The following is a 16058-nucleotide window of genomic DNA, read 5'->3' on the forward strand; positions in this document are numbered from 1 at the left end:
AATGTTGTGACGCGGACGGTCACAGTAGGGGCATATATCTTCACCACGAGTGTCGTTACGCTGGGCAGAAGGTCCGGTAGCCACTAGAGCACGCTCATTCTTGGTGTCGCTTGTCTCGGGTGTTCCCTTCGAGAGCGTGTATCGTTCCTGAGCTTAGATGTCGCGGACCTTGCCTTCGACACTCTGCTTGAGGGTTTTATACAAGATGTGCTTCCGTTGGCCCTTCCAGATGCGGAAATCGTTCTTCTAGGACTTGGGCATCGAGTGGAACAGATAGATTGACTTCTGGCTCTCGGCCATCACCGATTTGGTGGCTTCAGACGCGGCTTTCATTGCGTTCTCCAGCTTCAAAACTAACTCAGTTTAATCTGAGCCTCCCTCGTACTTGATCTCCATCAAGCAGTGCTGGGTGAAGTAGGGGTCGCCATGGAGCGCTGCGCCTTCGTACTTTTTGCAGATGTACGTGTAGATGGCGTACGAAGTCGTGAGATGCTGGATCAGCCGAACGTGCGTGCTATCCATGGTCTTCATCAGGAACGCTTTGATCTTGGCTTCCTGGCGACGGCGCTCGCGCTGGCTCAGGGGCGCTCCTTTCGCATCTTGCGGAGGTTGATTGGGCGTACGACCGGCAGCGTCTTGGCCTTGGCGGAAGAGTCAGAGCTCTTGTCGGAGTTTTCATTGTCGGATCCGGACGGCGGCTTGAGGTCGTCGTCGGACTCGTCGTAGTCCACAGCGTCGAAGACGATTTGGGCGACGTCTGCCGGCTTGGACTTTGGCGAATCGTCCACGTCGGACATGTCGCTCTCGCTCCCTTCGCTTCCTCGTCGGAGATGCCATCGAATTCGGGCTTGGTCACGAAGCCGAGGAGGTGCTTGCCATCGAGAGATGCGCACACGCGGGTCTACACACGTCGAAGTTGTCGGTGCCGACAAGTCGGGGGAAGTCGTCGCTTGAGGCTTGGCTTGAGCTCATAACCTATGGCAGGTATCGTAGAGAGCGTAGGAGTACTTGATGAAAAGACGAGAAAAGAAGAAGTGATATTAAAGTAGCGAGCAGCGGCGGTGTCATGCCGCTGCAAGAATGGCTGGTGGTGCCATAATTGGACTACCTCCTGGTATACCTATAATGAGCTACCGAGGTTTTTGTATAGGGAGGTTTGTTGTGCTCTGTTACACGAGTTGCCCAAGTGCCCTTTACTTGAGATGTTAAATTAAATGTAAACTTATTGGTTTATTAATTCCTTAATTGACCCCTATTCCTCAACCTATTGCTACCCTCAGGAAGTTCCTGCCCCTCTCCTCATCGCACTTAGTGTGTGCCTCGGTCAGAACTACATTTAAGCTTTGTAAAGCCCTTTCACTTAATATTAATATGTCGCACCTGGTACCATCCCCCTGCAGTGCCGGGCTCGACGAACGGCTCTGTTGGAAAACGCTCAGTTTTTAAAGCCGACCACAGTTGCGCGAAGCTGCTCGGACGACGACGCAAATTCCATGCTCGCTTAGGTTTGAACTATCCGGGTAGGAATAATGTTGTTCGACTATAATAGAGACGTATGTTGATTTCCTAGCACCAACCAAACAAGTGGTGAAAACGCAGCTTTCGTGTCAAACTGAGCGATGATCACCATTGGAAACCATGCTGGAATAGAGCAACATCAAGGACTACTACACGTAGTTGCGTCAGAAAAGCTTGCATATTCCTTTGCAACACTGTAAAAACTGACAATAACTTTCAGTAATTGTCATATAAGTATCCTGATAGATGTAAACGCTGAAAAGTGAATGAAATGGGACGAGGAGTGTAGTCGCGGACAATCGAACTCAAAAGCGAAAATTTGTTATGACAGCACGGCGCAAGCGTTCAGCGTTGAGCAGAGCCTCAAAACGGGTCAAGTCCAAGAGCGTCGTAGAAGAAGGCAAGACGATTGAATACCAGGGCGACGTCGTCATGGAGACGTACGGTGATAGGCTGAAGCAGCCAAACTACCAAGACAAGAGCAATTTGAAGACTACAGTGCTGACACCAATGCGCAGGTGCTTCCTGAATTTTTATAGCGCCGAGGAACTGGCCGATTGGGTGTTCAATAGCGCAAAGTTCCGCCCCATGAAGCTGAAGCTGAGTTGCTGCGAACGTAGCGAAGAAGTGCGTGATGCCTTACTTCGCAAGTTCCACCGTTGGCCCGGAATGAAGATTTCTGAGGCAACCGAACAATGGCAGAAACTGAGCCAAGAAGCAGAGCGACAATGTCAGGAGCACGTGCAGTTATATCTCCGGGATCTGCAAGGGAAGTTACTGGCAGGTGCTACAGCTCTGTTCTGGCTTAACTTGCTCCAACCACTAACTCATCCAGCGTCCATGCCGAGAGCGGAAGTCCGAGACGTTTTACTAGCGTTTGTAGACGAACTCAAGAGCGTCGACAGCTTCTACGAACAGTTGATGGAGAAAAATGCGCGTCTGTGGGCGGTATTGACGCTACCGTTGAAGCTCGAGCCGCTGTTTCAAGGTGTGGGTACGTTGGCGCAACGTGGCCACCAAGTCGCGGCTAATGAGGCGATGGAACTACTGACACTGTTTGCTGGGGAATACACTGCGGTAGCCGGGCGAAAGAAGCGCAAGCTTTCCGTCGGACTTTCCGTCGTGGCCAGTGTCGGTACCTTTACGCCGTTGGATCTCTCGTGTCTGAGTCAACTTCCTGAGGAGTTTCGCGAGCAGCTTTCGACGCCGCTTGCCATGATGGTCAGCGATTGGATTAGAGCTGTCGGTGAAGTGCTCGATCTGTTGAAGAAATCCCTCGTTAGCAAGTGGGTGGCGTGTGAGCGAGCCCCTTTCGAAGAAGAGCTCATGATGACGACGCAAAGAGAGCTCCAAAGCGCTTTTGAGCGGCTCAGCCACGCGTTGGCGGCCGACCAACTGTATGCGATGAGAAAGGCCACAGGAAAGAGATCGAGCGTCAGTTTGAACGTCAACGTTGTACGTGAGCGAGGGCTCCTGTTCGTCAGAATAAATCGAGGAATCAAGCGTTAAAAATTGCAGTTCTGCGCTCAACAGTAATTCAACATGCGGTTAATCAATCTTGTTAGCTTTCTGTGTGGTCATCAACTGTCATATCTTCCCAATGCAGTGGCGGGTCCCAGCTTTCAAGAAGGCACGCCAGTGCTCCCCCGCTTGATGCCATTCCTTAAAACTCTCGGGAGACAGCAAGTGGAGACCAAGGCGAGAAGACGCGGGGTGAAATTATGCGCATCAAGCTCGGTGCCAACAAGAAGCTCATCAGCTCGGACTGTTTTCGTCTGTTGGGTTTGGTTCCGGAGATGCAGAACGATGCTGAAGTCATGAAGCCTGTCCTGGAAGAATTGGAGGTGATGCGGTTGAGTTGGTCCCTTGGAATGCTGTCGTCGGTGAATGCGAAAGACTTTGAAATGGAGATGCTGGATGCCCAAGAATTCGACGACGACTTCGTGCTCTTCCTGCGTAAGGAGATCTTTGGGACGGACGAGACGCACGAGGCAGGCGGTATCAAGGTGGTATCTCTATTTGGGAAGCAAAAGGCGGTGAAGCAAGAGCTCGAGCGACGTGGATGCTGGTCGGTCGACATGGACAGCAACTTGAGGACAGAGGATCAGGGAATCTACTGCGTCGCTCAGCAGGACGACTGCACTGTGTTGGTGCTGTTTGGATGGATCCAAGACGAAATGTTCTGCAAGTCCCGGCTGCGTGATACAGCGACGTACGTGCTGCGTTTCCTGACGTGCTTGAGCCCCAACATGGTGTGCTGCTTGTCGCCTGACGACGTCAAGCTCCTTGATCGAGCCGTCGTTTCCATGAACTCCAACAACTTGGACGCCTGGAGATCCTTTTCGGTCGCGTTTCATGTCGAGCGGCAGGAGGAGCAGAAGGATGGCGTGCATTGTGAAAAACTGGGGGAATTGCTGCTACCAATGAACTCTTCGCCCCAGAAGGCTCAGCTGCTAAAGGGAAGCTATCCAGCGTATTCCGTGGTGGAGCCAGCTCCAGCGACAAAATGCAAAGAGATGAGTAGCCAAAGATTTGACAACGTCACGGAATTCGCCAGTTGGCTGACACATGAGTCGAAGCAACGCAATCTGCGCCTCGAAATTGATAATCGGGGCCCCAACCACTTCCGCAATGTGTTGCTGCATGTCACTGGCCGATGGCCTGAGAGGGAGCTGAAGGAGGTTAAGGACTTGCTTGATCGTAGTCTACAAGCTTCGGTCGAACAATCCATGGAGCGAGTTCAAGCGTACATTGAGGATCATCGTGCAACATTACTTAGCTACATGGAGACTTTGTTTGACTTGGACGTGCTATACAAGGGAGCAAAAGACGAAGCTGCTTTCGTGACTCTGAACAAATACGTGCAGGACGTTCAGTCAGACCGCGGTATCTGGAGCAAACTTGGCGCCTCGACACAAGTGACGTTAAACCTACCACTGCGTCTCAAGAACCAGATGAAAGCGATTACTTCGACGTTCCGCGATCACCTCGCTAATGGTCCTGATAAAGATGTAGCTGAGTCCCTCGCAACATTCATGCGAGAGTTCACAGTCTTCGATACGAAGATTGAGACTGACAGTGATGGGCTCTTTGGACGAGCATGGAAGAGGGTGTGGCCTAGAGAGCAAGAGTCTGAGTCTCTGTCGGAAAAGTTCCGTGAATGCATGGTGGCGCCGTTGAACGAGGCTCGACAAGCTTGGTTTCAGTCAATTGAGACGGTCTTAGCTATCGCCGACGGCGTTCTACTAAAGAGATGGAGTGAGGAGACGCAGCAGTCCCTGGGTCAATCGTGCCAAACCGATGAAAAAACAATCATCTCGGAAGCTTTCACTAATCTGCTTCATGCTTGGCGTGGGCAACACGAAGGAGGTCTTATGACTACAGTCCGTCCACGAGAGCGGCAGATTACGATTTTCTGCGACGTCGAGAAGGAGCAATGGAAGCCTGCTACTGACCAGTTGAAGATTTACAAGTTGGTTCAGAAAGACAACGGAGCGTTTAGTACCATTGAACTGGGCACGCATCGTCTAGAGCCAGGGGCGCAAATTCTCAAAGCGTTCACTCTCAAAAACCACTGTGTCGTATTGGTGACTACGTCTCCGAAAGGAACGTTGGTAGAACGCGTAGATTTCCCTCTTCAGCGTTCTTGGTGGGGAGATACAATCGGGAAAGTTTCGTTTACACGCTGCTTCGGTCGACTGGCATCGCTGTGTGACTTGAATGTTCACGAGCGCCTCGTGGCGTTCGTGGAGGAAGGTGGAAGAGTGGTGCTCTACCGATTCAACGAAACATTCTCGTCGCTGGAAATTTACAAGAGAGTTGAGTTGTCGCTACGAACGTCGTTGACGCTTCCCGTTGCCGATATCCTCCTGGTTGATGGTTCGCTGTATGCAACTGACACAAATGGATCGATCCAGTCGGTGAATCTGAAAAACCAGCAAACATCTCGAGCAGTACAAATCATGCCGTCAGGACCTTGTGAACCGAGCCGTTCGCTGTTCGCTACGGCGGATAACATGGTACTGGGTTTTGTGGGGAAGTCTGCAGGCGAAGACTTGACCGAAGACGATGGACGTGCCGAGTTATTTGCCGTGGCCAGTGAGGATTTGCGCAAAATCCCTGTCGATTATACGGGAGAAAAGGTCCTCCGTTCAAAGGGTTTGTCACTTCAAAGTTTTGGTGACTTGCTGTTCGCAGTGAACGACAAGAAGAAGAAAGTTTGTGTGTGCCGTATGGCAGTGACTGTGAGAAGCGAGTCGTTCCGAATTCAGCACTCGAAAGAACACTCGGTCAACGGTAGCAAGACGGAGGTTGATGGAGTGGATGATAACGAGGTGGATCACTGGCTTCGAGCATTCTACCACACGTACGAAAAGTTTCCAGTACGTGGCTTGATTCGAGGCGTCGATGACACCGGAGCAACGTTAAAGCTGTATTTAACGTGCAATGCTGCAATGACGGAGTCGACTAGAGAGAACTGCCGATACTTCTTCCAGGTCTTGATGCGCGACTTGCGAAAACTAAACAAACCTCTGGCTGGAATGGACTTCGCTCGAGATTTGGAGTTCGTCTCGGAGTCGAATCCTGGATTGGGCGTGGCAACACAACCTATTCGAACGTTTCTCCAGGAGCTGATCACGTTCGTTCCGATTCAAATTTGTCGAGCTGAGGCAAACTCGCTAACGGTCATGACGAATGGCAAGGCGACGCCAATGGACACCCAAGCGCAGAATCTTCAAGCTGTTGACATTGCACGCTCGATCCGGTTCGGGCTGCTGTCGCCCTTGCTCGAGTCATGGCAAGGGCGTTGTATAGTGATCACTTCGATGGGGAAACAATCGACAGGCAAGAGTTATCTGCTAAACCACTTGACGGGATCGTCCTTTGCAATCGCCGGCGCTCGATGCACTGACGGAGCGTGGATGTCGATCCGGATCCTGCCAAAGAATATTCTTCTCGTGGTGCTTGACTTTGAGGGTCTCGGGTCTTTCGAGCGAACGGAACAAGAGGACGTTTTCCTGTCGGTACTCAACGCTTCCATCTCGATGTTCACCATTTTCCGGATGGAGATGCGATTCGATAAGGAGATCGACGACTTGTTTGCTCGTTTCCAGAAGGGGGTGGCGCTGATCAAGGGTGACCCGACTCTCTTTCGAGGCAAACTGTACATGTCGGTGAAGGACGTGAACCCGAACGATCAAAAGGGGGTGCTGGACGAGTTTGTCGCCAAGTTTCAGAAATTGGTTGGTGCGAACAAGGACAATAACTTCCTGCTAGATCTGTACTCTGGTCAACTGGATATCAACTGCTCTCCACCTCTGGGCACGATTAACTATTACCAGTCACTGATGCACGCTCAGGATTTTATCGAGAGCTCCTTGTGTGGCATTGATACCGAGGGTTTCCGAAGCGGCAAGACGTTTTTAAACTGCATCCGCTTGGTGCTAGCAAAGATCGCGATTTTGGATTGGACGTCACTGGATGAAGGTGCAAAGCAGTTTCATCTGTCTGAGATCAGCTCGAAGCTACCAGGACTTCTTAGAACTGGCTGCATCATTCCTCAGGAGTACGTATCAAGGAAAGAAGACATTGCTCCGTACTTGAAAGAAAACATCGTGGTTGCTGGCACCGGCAAAGTGATCGATATGGATTTGGCGTCGATGATTGCCGAGTATCCTGCTTTGGGTGAAAAGTGGAGAAGACTTAACGAGTTTGTCGATCTTGATTCGCTCCTAGACTGGGAGATCGATCTGAAATTCGACTGCGGTTCCTCAAGTGACGATACCATTGCCCACGTTTATGGTGCGATTAAGCAGCTACTTCGCCTGTTCCTGCGGGCAAATGCCAGGATCCAGGGTGGAAAAGTATCGCAAGAAATTGTTGCCGACTTCGACGCATTCTTGGCATTCTTTGCGCGCCGTCGCAAGGCCCGAATCTCGCTTTGGGTGAAGCAAATGCTAGGAGGTCGGGTGCCTGACGAATGGAAAGCTATGGAGCAGCAATTCCTGGGGAGGTTCCAAATGCTCCTTACACGTTGTCAAAGTAAATGTGACGATTGCAGACTTGGGTGCATGAAAGCTGCTGCGCACCCAGGAACGGATCACCATGATTGTGGAGGTAACCACATCTGTGCCGGTCGCTGCGAGTACTGCAAGAATAGTGAAGGTGTCGGCAAAACCCCTTCATGCGGCAACGAATCTGGCCACGAGGGCAAATGTGAATGTCGTGATGGGGATCACACGTGCGGTCAAGAATGTTGCATGGCAAACTCGCCCAACTGCGGCAAGAAATGCTCGTTGAAAAGGAGCCACACTGATCTACACAAGTGCGACGTTCCAGTTCACACTTGTGGGGACGAATGCTCGGCTCAAAACTGCTCTGGTCGCTGTGTTTTGAACGTGGAAGACCCTCATACAGCCCACAAGTGCGTCGAAGTGCGTTGTATGCAGAAGTGCGTTATGGACGGCTGCAACGAAGTTTGTGGTACGACGGATCATTTCCACGGTGAAGTGGACGTTGCAGTGGTGTATTCAGCGGAGAATGACGAGAAAGGATCGGACACTTTTGATGCCGCCTCCGAAGCTCCAGTCGTTCACATGTGTCAAAATGGACACGAGTGTCAAGCCATGTGTGAAGAGAATGGAATCTGTCGAGTGGATGTGTTTCTCAAGCAATCGTCCAAGACGTTCTCGGGTGCTCGTGGCAGTTTCCAGTTCACTTTCCAAGAGATGAATGGCTCTCGTAAGAAATGCACAAAGTTGTTACCTCCGGGCCAAAAAATGCACCACGGGGCACACACTTGCATCTGTGAGCAGAGCGAGAAAGACGATGAAGACAGGACTATCCACTACTGCGATGTCCGCTGTCCGTGCTGCAGCTACTTTTGCAAGAAGAAATACGGACATTTTGGCTCGCACACGACGGCGCACGGCAATATGCGCAACACTTACTTCTTGTCGGACGCAGAGGAAATCGACATTGAGGAGCGCAAGTACAAGGCGGGGGAGATGGGAATTGCGGAGATGTGCAACTTGTACTGCTCCAAAATGGGTCGTGAGCACGTGCACTACTTGGATTGCGAGCAAGGCAGTAAAGCGAATTGTGTATACTCTGGAAGTTCAGCTGATCAACGTCGTCACTGCACGCGAGCGTTGGAGCCGAAGCCGGAAAAAGAGACGGACGAAGTTCTTCATGAGCAGTTCTGGAAGACGCTAGGGTGGGAAGATCCGTGCACGTCCAAGATGGAGCTGGAACTTTTTGGCAAGTGTGGATACAAGTGTGACGCTCCCGAGCACGACGAGAAGCCTTCGTTCTGCGTTCTCCCAGCGTGGCACACACCAGAGTCCAAGCCTACTGGCTTTGATGGGTTTACGTATGTCAGCGGACACAAGTTCAAGTGCTCGCACGCTGCGAGTGGAGGCAAGATGCATCACGTTTTCGTTCTGGACTGCTCCGGTTCAATGAACGGACAACCTTGGAATGATCTCATGGCTGCGTGGAAGGAATACGTGTACAATCGTATCGCGGATGGAGCTACGTTGGACTTGGTTTCTGTAGTTACGTTTGACAACTCCGCTCAAATCGTGTACGAGGCTCGGAGCATCACGACGGTGACGAATGCCAGGATCCAGTATCGCGGTGGAGGGACGAACTACGCTGCGGGCCTTCGTTCTGCTAACGAGGTTCTCTCCCGAGTGAATTTCGACATGTTCAAGCCAGCGATTGTGTTTTTCAGTGATGGACACCCTTGTGACCCGCTTCAGGGCGAAGAACTTGCCACGCACATCAGAGGGTGTTACGAAAGGAACGGGTTGCAGGCTTTTGCAGTGGGGTTTGGAAGTATTAATCTGAATATGCTGGAGCGTGTTGCAGAAAAGCTGGGTGGAACGTATCACCATGTGCTTACAGGTAATGAGCTAAAGGCGACATTCTTCAGTATCTCGGCCTCACTGAGCACTCGAGCGGGTCTGGCACTTGCGAAACCGGACCATGAGCGGAACTGTGTCATTTGTGGCCAAGACTTGGCATCAGGGAACACGGTGAAGCTGGACGAATGTGGCCACGAGCTCCACAAGGCTTGCTTGGGTGTTCTGGTGCGTAATGCCCAGCAAGATGGAGAACGAGCTCGGTGCCCGTCTTGCCGCCGCGAAATTTCTACGTGAGATTGATATCAGTCGATTGATTATTAAATATCAGTCTCGCCTCTCCTTTCCTTTTCGTGTTTGCGTTTTAGTACTTTTGGACAGCTTGTGATGGGTTGATTTTCTATATTTTAAAAGAAAGCCTGGTTTATAAACCGTTTTTGCCTGTTTTGTTTTCTAACTGCGTATCACAAATATTACAGTAGTACTTGCTCTACTACTTTTCCTACTTCTACTACTATCACTGCTATGTTGCAATGGCAAATGCACGACAAAATAATCATTTGAATAAAAAACATAAAAAATTAAATTAAATAAATTTAAGTAATTGGTTTGGTTTAATTGCCGGAAAATTGAGATCAACTAAAAAAAAGCAGCCAGGACTATTTTTCGCGTTTAAATACGTATCATGGCCTTAATCTTGGCCGCGTTTTGTGCCTCAATAAGGTCTATAAATTACCCTACCTACGGCATGACAAAATGTGGTTTTCGAATGAGGAATCCACTATTCTCCTTCTCTGAGCACAATCTACTACAGTATTATCAGTCGCTAATGCACGCCCAGAATGTTGTCAATACTCCTTGTATGGCGTAAGAAATTCGGGCTTCACGAGTGTCAAGACGTTTTTGAATTCCATCGGCTTGGTGCTCGCAAATGGATTGCGCTCGAGTATGTACGCGAAAAACCGCTTTCAAGGGTTTCAAAGCTGCAGTTAATCCTGGCAACGTTGATGGTACGAGTAGTAGTATTGTGCTTTGCACATGGAATGTCCACAAATTCTCAGCGTCTTCGAGGCCACGCCAGGCTAGAGCTGTCGACGTCGCGGTCTTGGATGTCGACTCGACGTCGCTCGAGAGGGACGTCCGAAATTTACGAGGGACGTCCTGTCGACGCTTTGCCGACACCCAGACAAATCGCTACTGCTGATTGGTTAAAATCAGTTAGGATTGCCAATCAAATCGAAACAATAATTTGCGGCAAGTTGAAGTTAGTTAGACCACAACAGGATGCTCCAAGTCGACTGCCATTTAGACTATCTCGTAGAGCTGTGGGGAAGAAGCTGCCGTCGGCCCTTTCGTGGTGGAAACAAAATCGCACGCAGTTTCCAACAATTTCTCCTCTTGCTCGTAAATGGCTGGGTTGTACAGCCACTTCAATACCTTCCGAACGTGCATTTTCCACGGCAGGCAATACGGTAACCAAGCGGCATGGTGCTCTAAAGGATGACACGATCAGGGATATTCTCGTCATGCCGAGGATACAAGCTAAATTGAAAAGGTTCAATTCGAGGTTCTTGTAGTGTTAGCTTAATGCATCCCTACGTCAAGACGAACGACCAGGTGCTGAGTGTGACGGACCAACTCGATATCGGCATTAGGCTCATCGAGGTCGACACACACTTCTTCCTCAACGATCTCGCTGCGGCAACCTTCGCTCGGACGCTGTGATTGGGTTCTTCGGAGCGTTCGGCAAGACGCAATTGGGGGCCGGAGGTGTTGGGCCGCTTCCCGTCGATCTCCGGTATTAAAGTGTCCGAGCAGCCGTTGACAAAAGATTCCATGGACGAGATCAATGCGTATCTGAGCGCGCACCCGACGGAGTTCGTAGTGGTGTATTTGGAAACTGGTGCGGACATCAAGCGATCGGACAAGTTCGACGCCATCGACACGCTGTTCATCGATACATTTGGAGACTTGCTAGCTCCAGTGATGGCGCTCGACGTCCTGGCCAAGGGCATGTGGGCAGGCGGTAGCATCAACGAGTCTAGTAGCGCTGGTCACCAGGTGTTGGACCTCGCAAGCACCAAGACGGGGGTTTGCATACAGTCTGTACGACATGTGCATGGCCAAGAAGCAGCTGACGGCTGAGTTCATCGGGACGCCAAGCGTCTGATCAATGACATCACGATTGCAGCAACACAAACTGGATCCGGTCGTGGTCAGAATAGCTTCGGTACGTTTCGCTCGCTGCAACAGGAGGCTTACGCGCAATATATACGGTGACAGTTTTCCCAAGTATCTACGACGGGTCGTGGGCCTCATCGCCTTGGACACCGCGGATGGCGGCTTAGGTGTGGTCGTGGGCAGACAAAGAGCCCGGTACTGAGTGATGGTCGCTCCTCGGCTACGCCGAGTGGTGACCATTGTGATGAAGGAAGTAGTCGTAACAACAGTAAGTTGCAGGGACTGAAAGTCCAGCAGGGGAGAAAACCGAGTGCTGCTGCTTGCTCTTGACGGCGCAAGTTGTCGAGTGTGCAGCAGCACACGGAAAAACCCCGGTAGCATATATTGGTAGGATTAGCAGTAGGATGGGGCTGGCGGCTCGCCAGCCAATGGTCCGTCGAAGTCCGGCTTCTGGACGCGAGCATCGCGTCCTGGAGGCACCTGAGCCTTAGGATTGAGCTGGACGCAGTCCTGGCTCTTCCTCCACACTTCTCACTCCCACTTGATCTAGTCGAAGCGCAGCTTCAACATGATCACCTTGTAGAGCTCACCACGATGTCCTTGGCATCTTCTAGCTGCGCTGCAGCACGACGCTTCGTCCTTGGTAGCGCTCTTCCTCCTTCTTGTCCTTCGCATGCATGAACTGGTAGTAGTAGCTTGCATTCACGCATGGCGATGATGTTTGGCTCCCACTGAACGAGCTGAGCCTTGCTGACGGTCGATGCGCAGCACCTTCATCCCCTCACGGCAATGTTCGAACTTGTCCTTCGGCAATGGCTTCGTCATCGCGTCGGCGATCATGTCGTCGGTGCCAACATGGCGAATCCGTAGCTGCTCGTCCTCCACGAGGTGGCGCACCAAGTGGAACTTGTTCATAATGGGCTTGTTCTTGCTGTGCTTGCCAGGCTTGGCAGTCAGATAGATGCACGACTTGTTATCGCCGATAATCTCCGGAGTCGCGAACTCCCAGCATAGTTCTTCACAGAGTCCACGTAGCCACTGTAGATCTCTAGTGCCTTCATTCATGGCAATATACTCTGCTTCCGTTGTGCTCTGTGCGTTAATCTCTTGCTTTCTTGATCCGTACGAAACCACGTTACCATTGACGAACGTCACGAACCCGCTAACACTCTTTCGGTCATCAGGGTCATTAGCGTAGTCAGCATCGGTGTAACACGTCAGCTTGACGTCGTTCCCAATAACAATGTCCATCACTAAGCCGTGGTCTTGAGTACCACTCAGGTAGCGTAGCACCCTCTTTCCCATAGCGTAGAGTGTGTGGTCGAAGCAGGACAGGTACTTGCTGAGATTACGCACAGCGTGCGCAATGTCCGGCCTTGAGGCTGAGACCAGATATTGTAGTGCACCAACGAGCTCTCGGTACGGGGGCGGGGAGTCATCTTTCGCATCTGTGACCACCTCAGCGCGCAGCGCTTCCGGTGATGCAACCGCGTTGCAACCCTCCATGTGAAATCGCTTTAGCACCTCCGTAATATGTTGCCGCTGGCAAAATACCGCATGTCGACGCTCGCTGTCGATTAGTATCTCCACGCCTAGTAGATACTTGACTGGTCCGAGAGATGTGAGTTCATACTCCTCACTGAGTTGCTTAGCAACCTTAGCGCAAAGGTCACTAGGGCCGAGGAGCAGTAGGTCGTCGACGTACACCGTGAGCAACATGGTGACTTCTCCTCCCACTTTCCTGGCGTAGAGTCCGTAGTCAGAGTCGAGGCGCTCGAGTCCGATCTTCGTCAGGAACTTGTGCAATGTCTTGTTCCAAACGCGAGGCGCTTGCTTTAGCCCATACAAACTCTTCTGTAGCTTGCATACGTAGCGCGTAGAGTCTTCTCCGAAGCCTGGAGGCTGCTCCATGTAGACCTCCTCGTCGAGATCACCGTACAAGATGCAGTCTTGACGTCGAACTGCAAGATGGCCCATCCGCGCTGCAGTGCGTATACGATCACGCATCTGATCGTCTCAAATCTGATAACAGGTGCGTATGTTTCACTGTAGTCGATGCCCATGCGTTGTAGAAAGCCTCTGATCACCAGTCGAGCTTCATATCGCTTAATCCGGCCCGTAGAGTCTCTCTTGAGCGCGTACACCCACTTGCACGAAATGACACGCTTGCCCTTGGCCTCCGTGCGTCGCACGAGCACCCAAGTTTCGTGCTGCTGCTGTGAGTCCATCTCAACTTGCATCGCTGCTTTCCACTCCTTCCACTTCTTTGACCTTGCCGCATGCTTGTAACTAATGGGGATCTGCACATCCTCGACGTTCTGCTTCGTCACATTCGTCACTACGTAGTCCTTGAGTCGGGCGGATGGTTGTCGCTTCCGCTTCGGTCGCGACGTAGCTGCACTGTCGTCTGGCGACGACTTCTGCGTCGTGCATGGCTCCCAGTTCTCGTCTTCGTGAGCATCACGTCGACTGTCCTTGGCCTTTGAGGCTCCCACTCGATTTGCACATGCTTTCGCCTTAGTCTTGCCCTTTGTGTTCTTCTGCTTGGAACCTCCCACTGAAGCTGCTGGCTTCTTAGCGTCCTCGCTTGGTAGCTGTGGGTCATCACTTCGAGTCGCAGACTCGGCTTCAACTTCAACACCTTGGTCATGGCTCTCATCAGCAGTGGCCAGCTTCGCCATCTCCGCTGCTCGCATTTCTGCAAGCTCTGCAGGAAGCTGCAGGTACGTAGACATTGTCGTCCGGATCGGCACGATCGGGATCTCCGCAGGTAAGTCATACACTCCGCCAGCGCTGGTGTTTGCAATTAGTTTCTCAATATACACAGTGTTCACCGTGTACTTCTCATGTGCCTTCATGATTCCATCTCTGCACGTCGTCACTGATCCTGTGCGCAGGTTCAGCAGCTTATAGCCCTTGGTCTTCTCGCTGTAGCCAAGTAGTAAGCACATCTGCGTCCTTGGAGTGAGCTTCTCCTTTCTCTGCCGAGAATCATCAGGGATGTGCGCGTGCACCAAGCACCCCCACGTGCGCAGCACGCTGAGGTCTGGCCGCTCTCCGTACAGGGCCTCGTACGGGGACTGCTGGTCCTTCAACACCGGCGTCGGCGTCTTGTTGAGCGTCTCAATTGTATGTAGGAAGGCCTCTCCCCATAATGAAACAGGCATTTGCGTAGCTTGTAATATAGATCTGACCTGCCGCATGGCGGTCTGGTTCGTGCGCTCCACGATAGCGTTCTCCTGCGGGCTGTAGGGATTGGATGAACGCGTGTCGATGCCGAGGTCCTTGCAGAAGGTCTCGAGCTGCATGTTGACGAACTCGCCACCACCATCGGAGAACAGCATCTTGATGGTCGCCTTCGGGAACTGGTTCTGGATCCAGCGAATCTGCTTCTGAATCAGCTCCGTGGCTTCGTCTTTGTAGGCTAATAGATATCCCCACTTGTATCTCGTAGCTTCGTCGATAATCAATAGAAACTGGTTTGATTTCGATATTGTATCCACTCCAACACTGCATAGGTCGACACAAAGCTTGTGCAAGGGCTTTGCAGAGCGAGACGGCTTGCGCTTGTAGCTCATGCGCTTCGTCTTTGACTCTAAGCATGGAATGCATTCATAGAGAGCAAAATTCTTCGACTGCATGTTGATGCCAAAGTTATAGTTTCCTGCCATAGTCTTGATAGTCTCCATGTTTACGTGGCCCATGCGGTTGTGCAGCAACGTCATGGGGTTCTCAGCCTCACTGGCCTTGACGCTCATCACGTTCTTGCTCTGACGTGGCGTCCACATGCGGTACATCCCGCGGATGTACTTGAAGCGCAGCTTCAATGTGTCCTTGACCAGCCACGTAGTCTTCTGATCATGCGAGATGCGCACCTTGAAGTTTCCTTTGAATTGCATGTAGGTCTGCAAGATCAGATTGTAGGCAGCCGACTTCGCGTAGCTCACGTCATCAAGGAGGCGCTCCTCGATCTTGCCCGTGTGCTCGTTCAGCACTTGCATAAGCACTGTGCCCACAGTTGCGCGCTCGGTTGTGCCGTTGCCGAAGACTAGCTCTGCAACTGAGTCTTCATGTAGCTCCGTAAACAAGGTAAGGTCGCTCGAGACGTTGGTCTGCGCGCCGCTATCCAACACCCACTCCACAATGTCCTGGTCCTTGTCCTTGTCCTTGTAGTTGAAGTTGTCACGCACCGCGAGTACATGCTCTTGTCCTTCAGCTTGATTCGGTGCAGCCGACTTGGCTGTCTTCACAGTAATCACATCGATCATCCTGCGCGGCGGGTTGCTCGAGTTGTTGTTGTTATTGTTGCCACGCTGGCAGCACTCAGGATCGCCACTCCAATGTCCTTGCTCTCCGCACGTGTTGCACTTCGTCTTCGCCTTTCGCTTGGCGATGTCATCCCTCGCACTGGATGAGCTCTTGCTCTTCTGCCGCTTGTTCCGCCCACGCGGCGATGAGCTGCGGCTGCGACGAGTGTTGCGGTTGTTGTTGCCT

The 16058-nt window shown here is 51.7% G+C and overlaps 3 protein-coding genes across 3 annotated transcripts; all 3 read left to right on the forward strand.

Moving 5' to 3' along the window:
- Positions 1-2028: 2028 nt before the first annotated feature.
- On the forward strand, positions 2029-2569 carry PITG_07816 (uncharacterized protein; the record flags this gene model as incomplete). The annotated part of the gene is made up of 2 exons (XM_002903993.1): positions 2029-2498; positions 2554-2569. 2 exons carry the CDS (start codon positions 2029-2031, stop codon positions 2567-2569), a joined length of 486 nt encoding a protein of 161 aa, XP_002904039.1.
- A 670-nt stretch (positions 2570-3239) lies between these two features.
- Positions 3240-9680, forward strand: PITG_07817 (uncharacterized protein; the record flags this gene model as incomplete). The annotated part of the gene is made up of 1 exon (XM_002903994.1): positions 3240-9680. One exon carries the CDS (start codon positions 3240-3242, stop codon positions 9678-9680), a length of 6441 nt encoding a protein of 2146 aa, XP_002904040.1.
- A 1539-nt stretch (positions 9681-11219) lies between these two features.
- Positions 11220-11770, forward strand: PITG_07818 (uncharacterized protein; the record flags this gene model as incomplete). The annotated part of the gene is made up of 3 exons (XM_002903995.1): positions 11220-11474; positions 11575-11613; positions 11732-11770. 3 exons carry the CDS (start codon positions 11220-11222, stop codon positions 11768-11770), a joined length of 333 nt encoding a protein of 110 aa, XP_002904041.1.
- Between the last annotated feature and the right edge of the window lie 4288 nt (positions 11771-16058).

Source organism: Phytophthora infestans, genomic scaffold, assembly GCF_000142945.1.
Source record: "Phytophthora infestans T30-4 supercont1.12 genomic scaffold, whole genome shotgun sequence".
Lineage (NCBI taxonomy): Eukaryota > Oomycota > Peronosporomycetes > Peronosporales > Peronosporaceae > Phytophthora > Phytophthora infestans.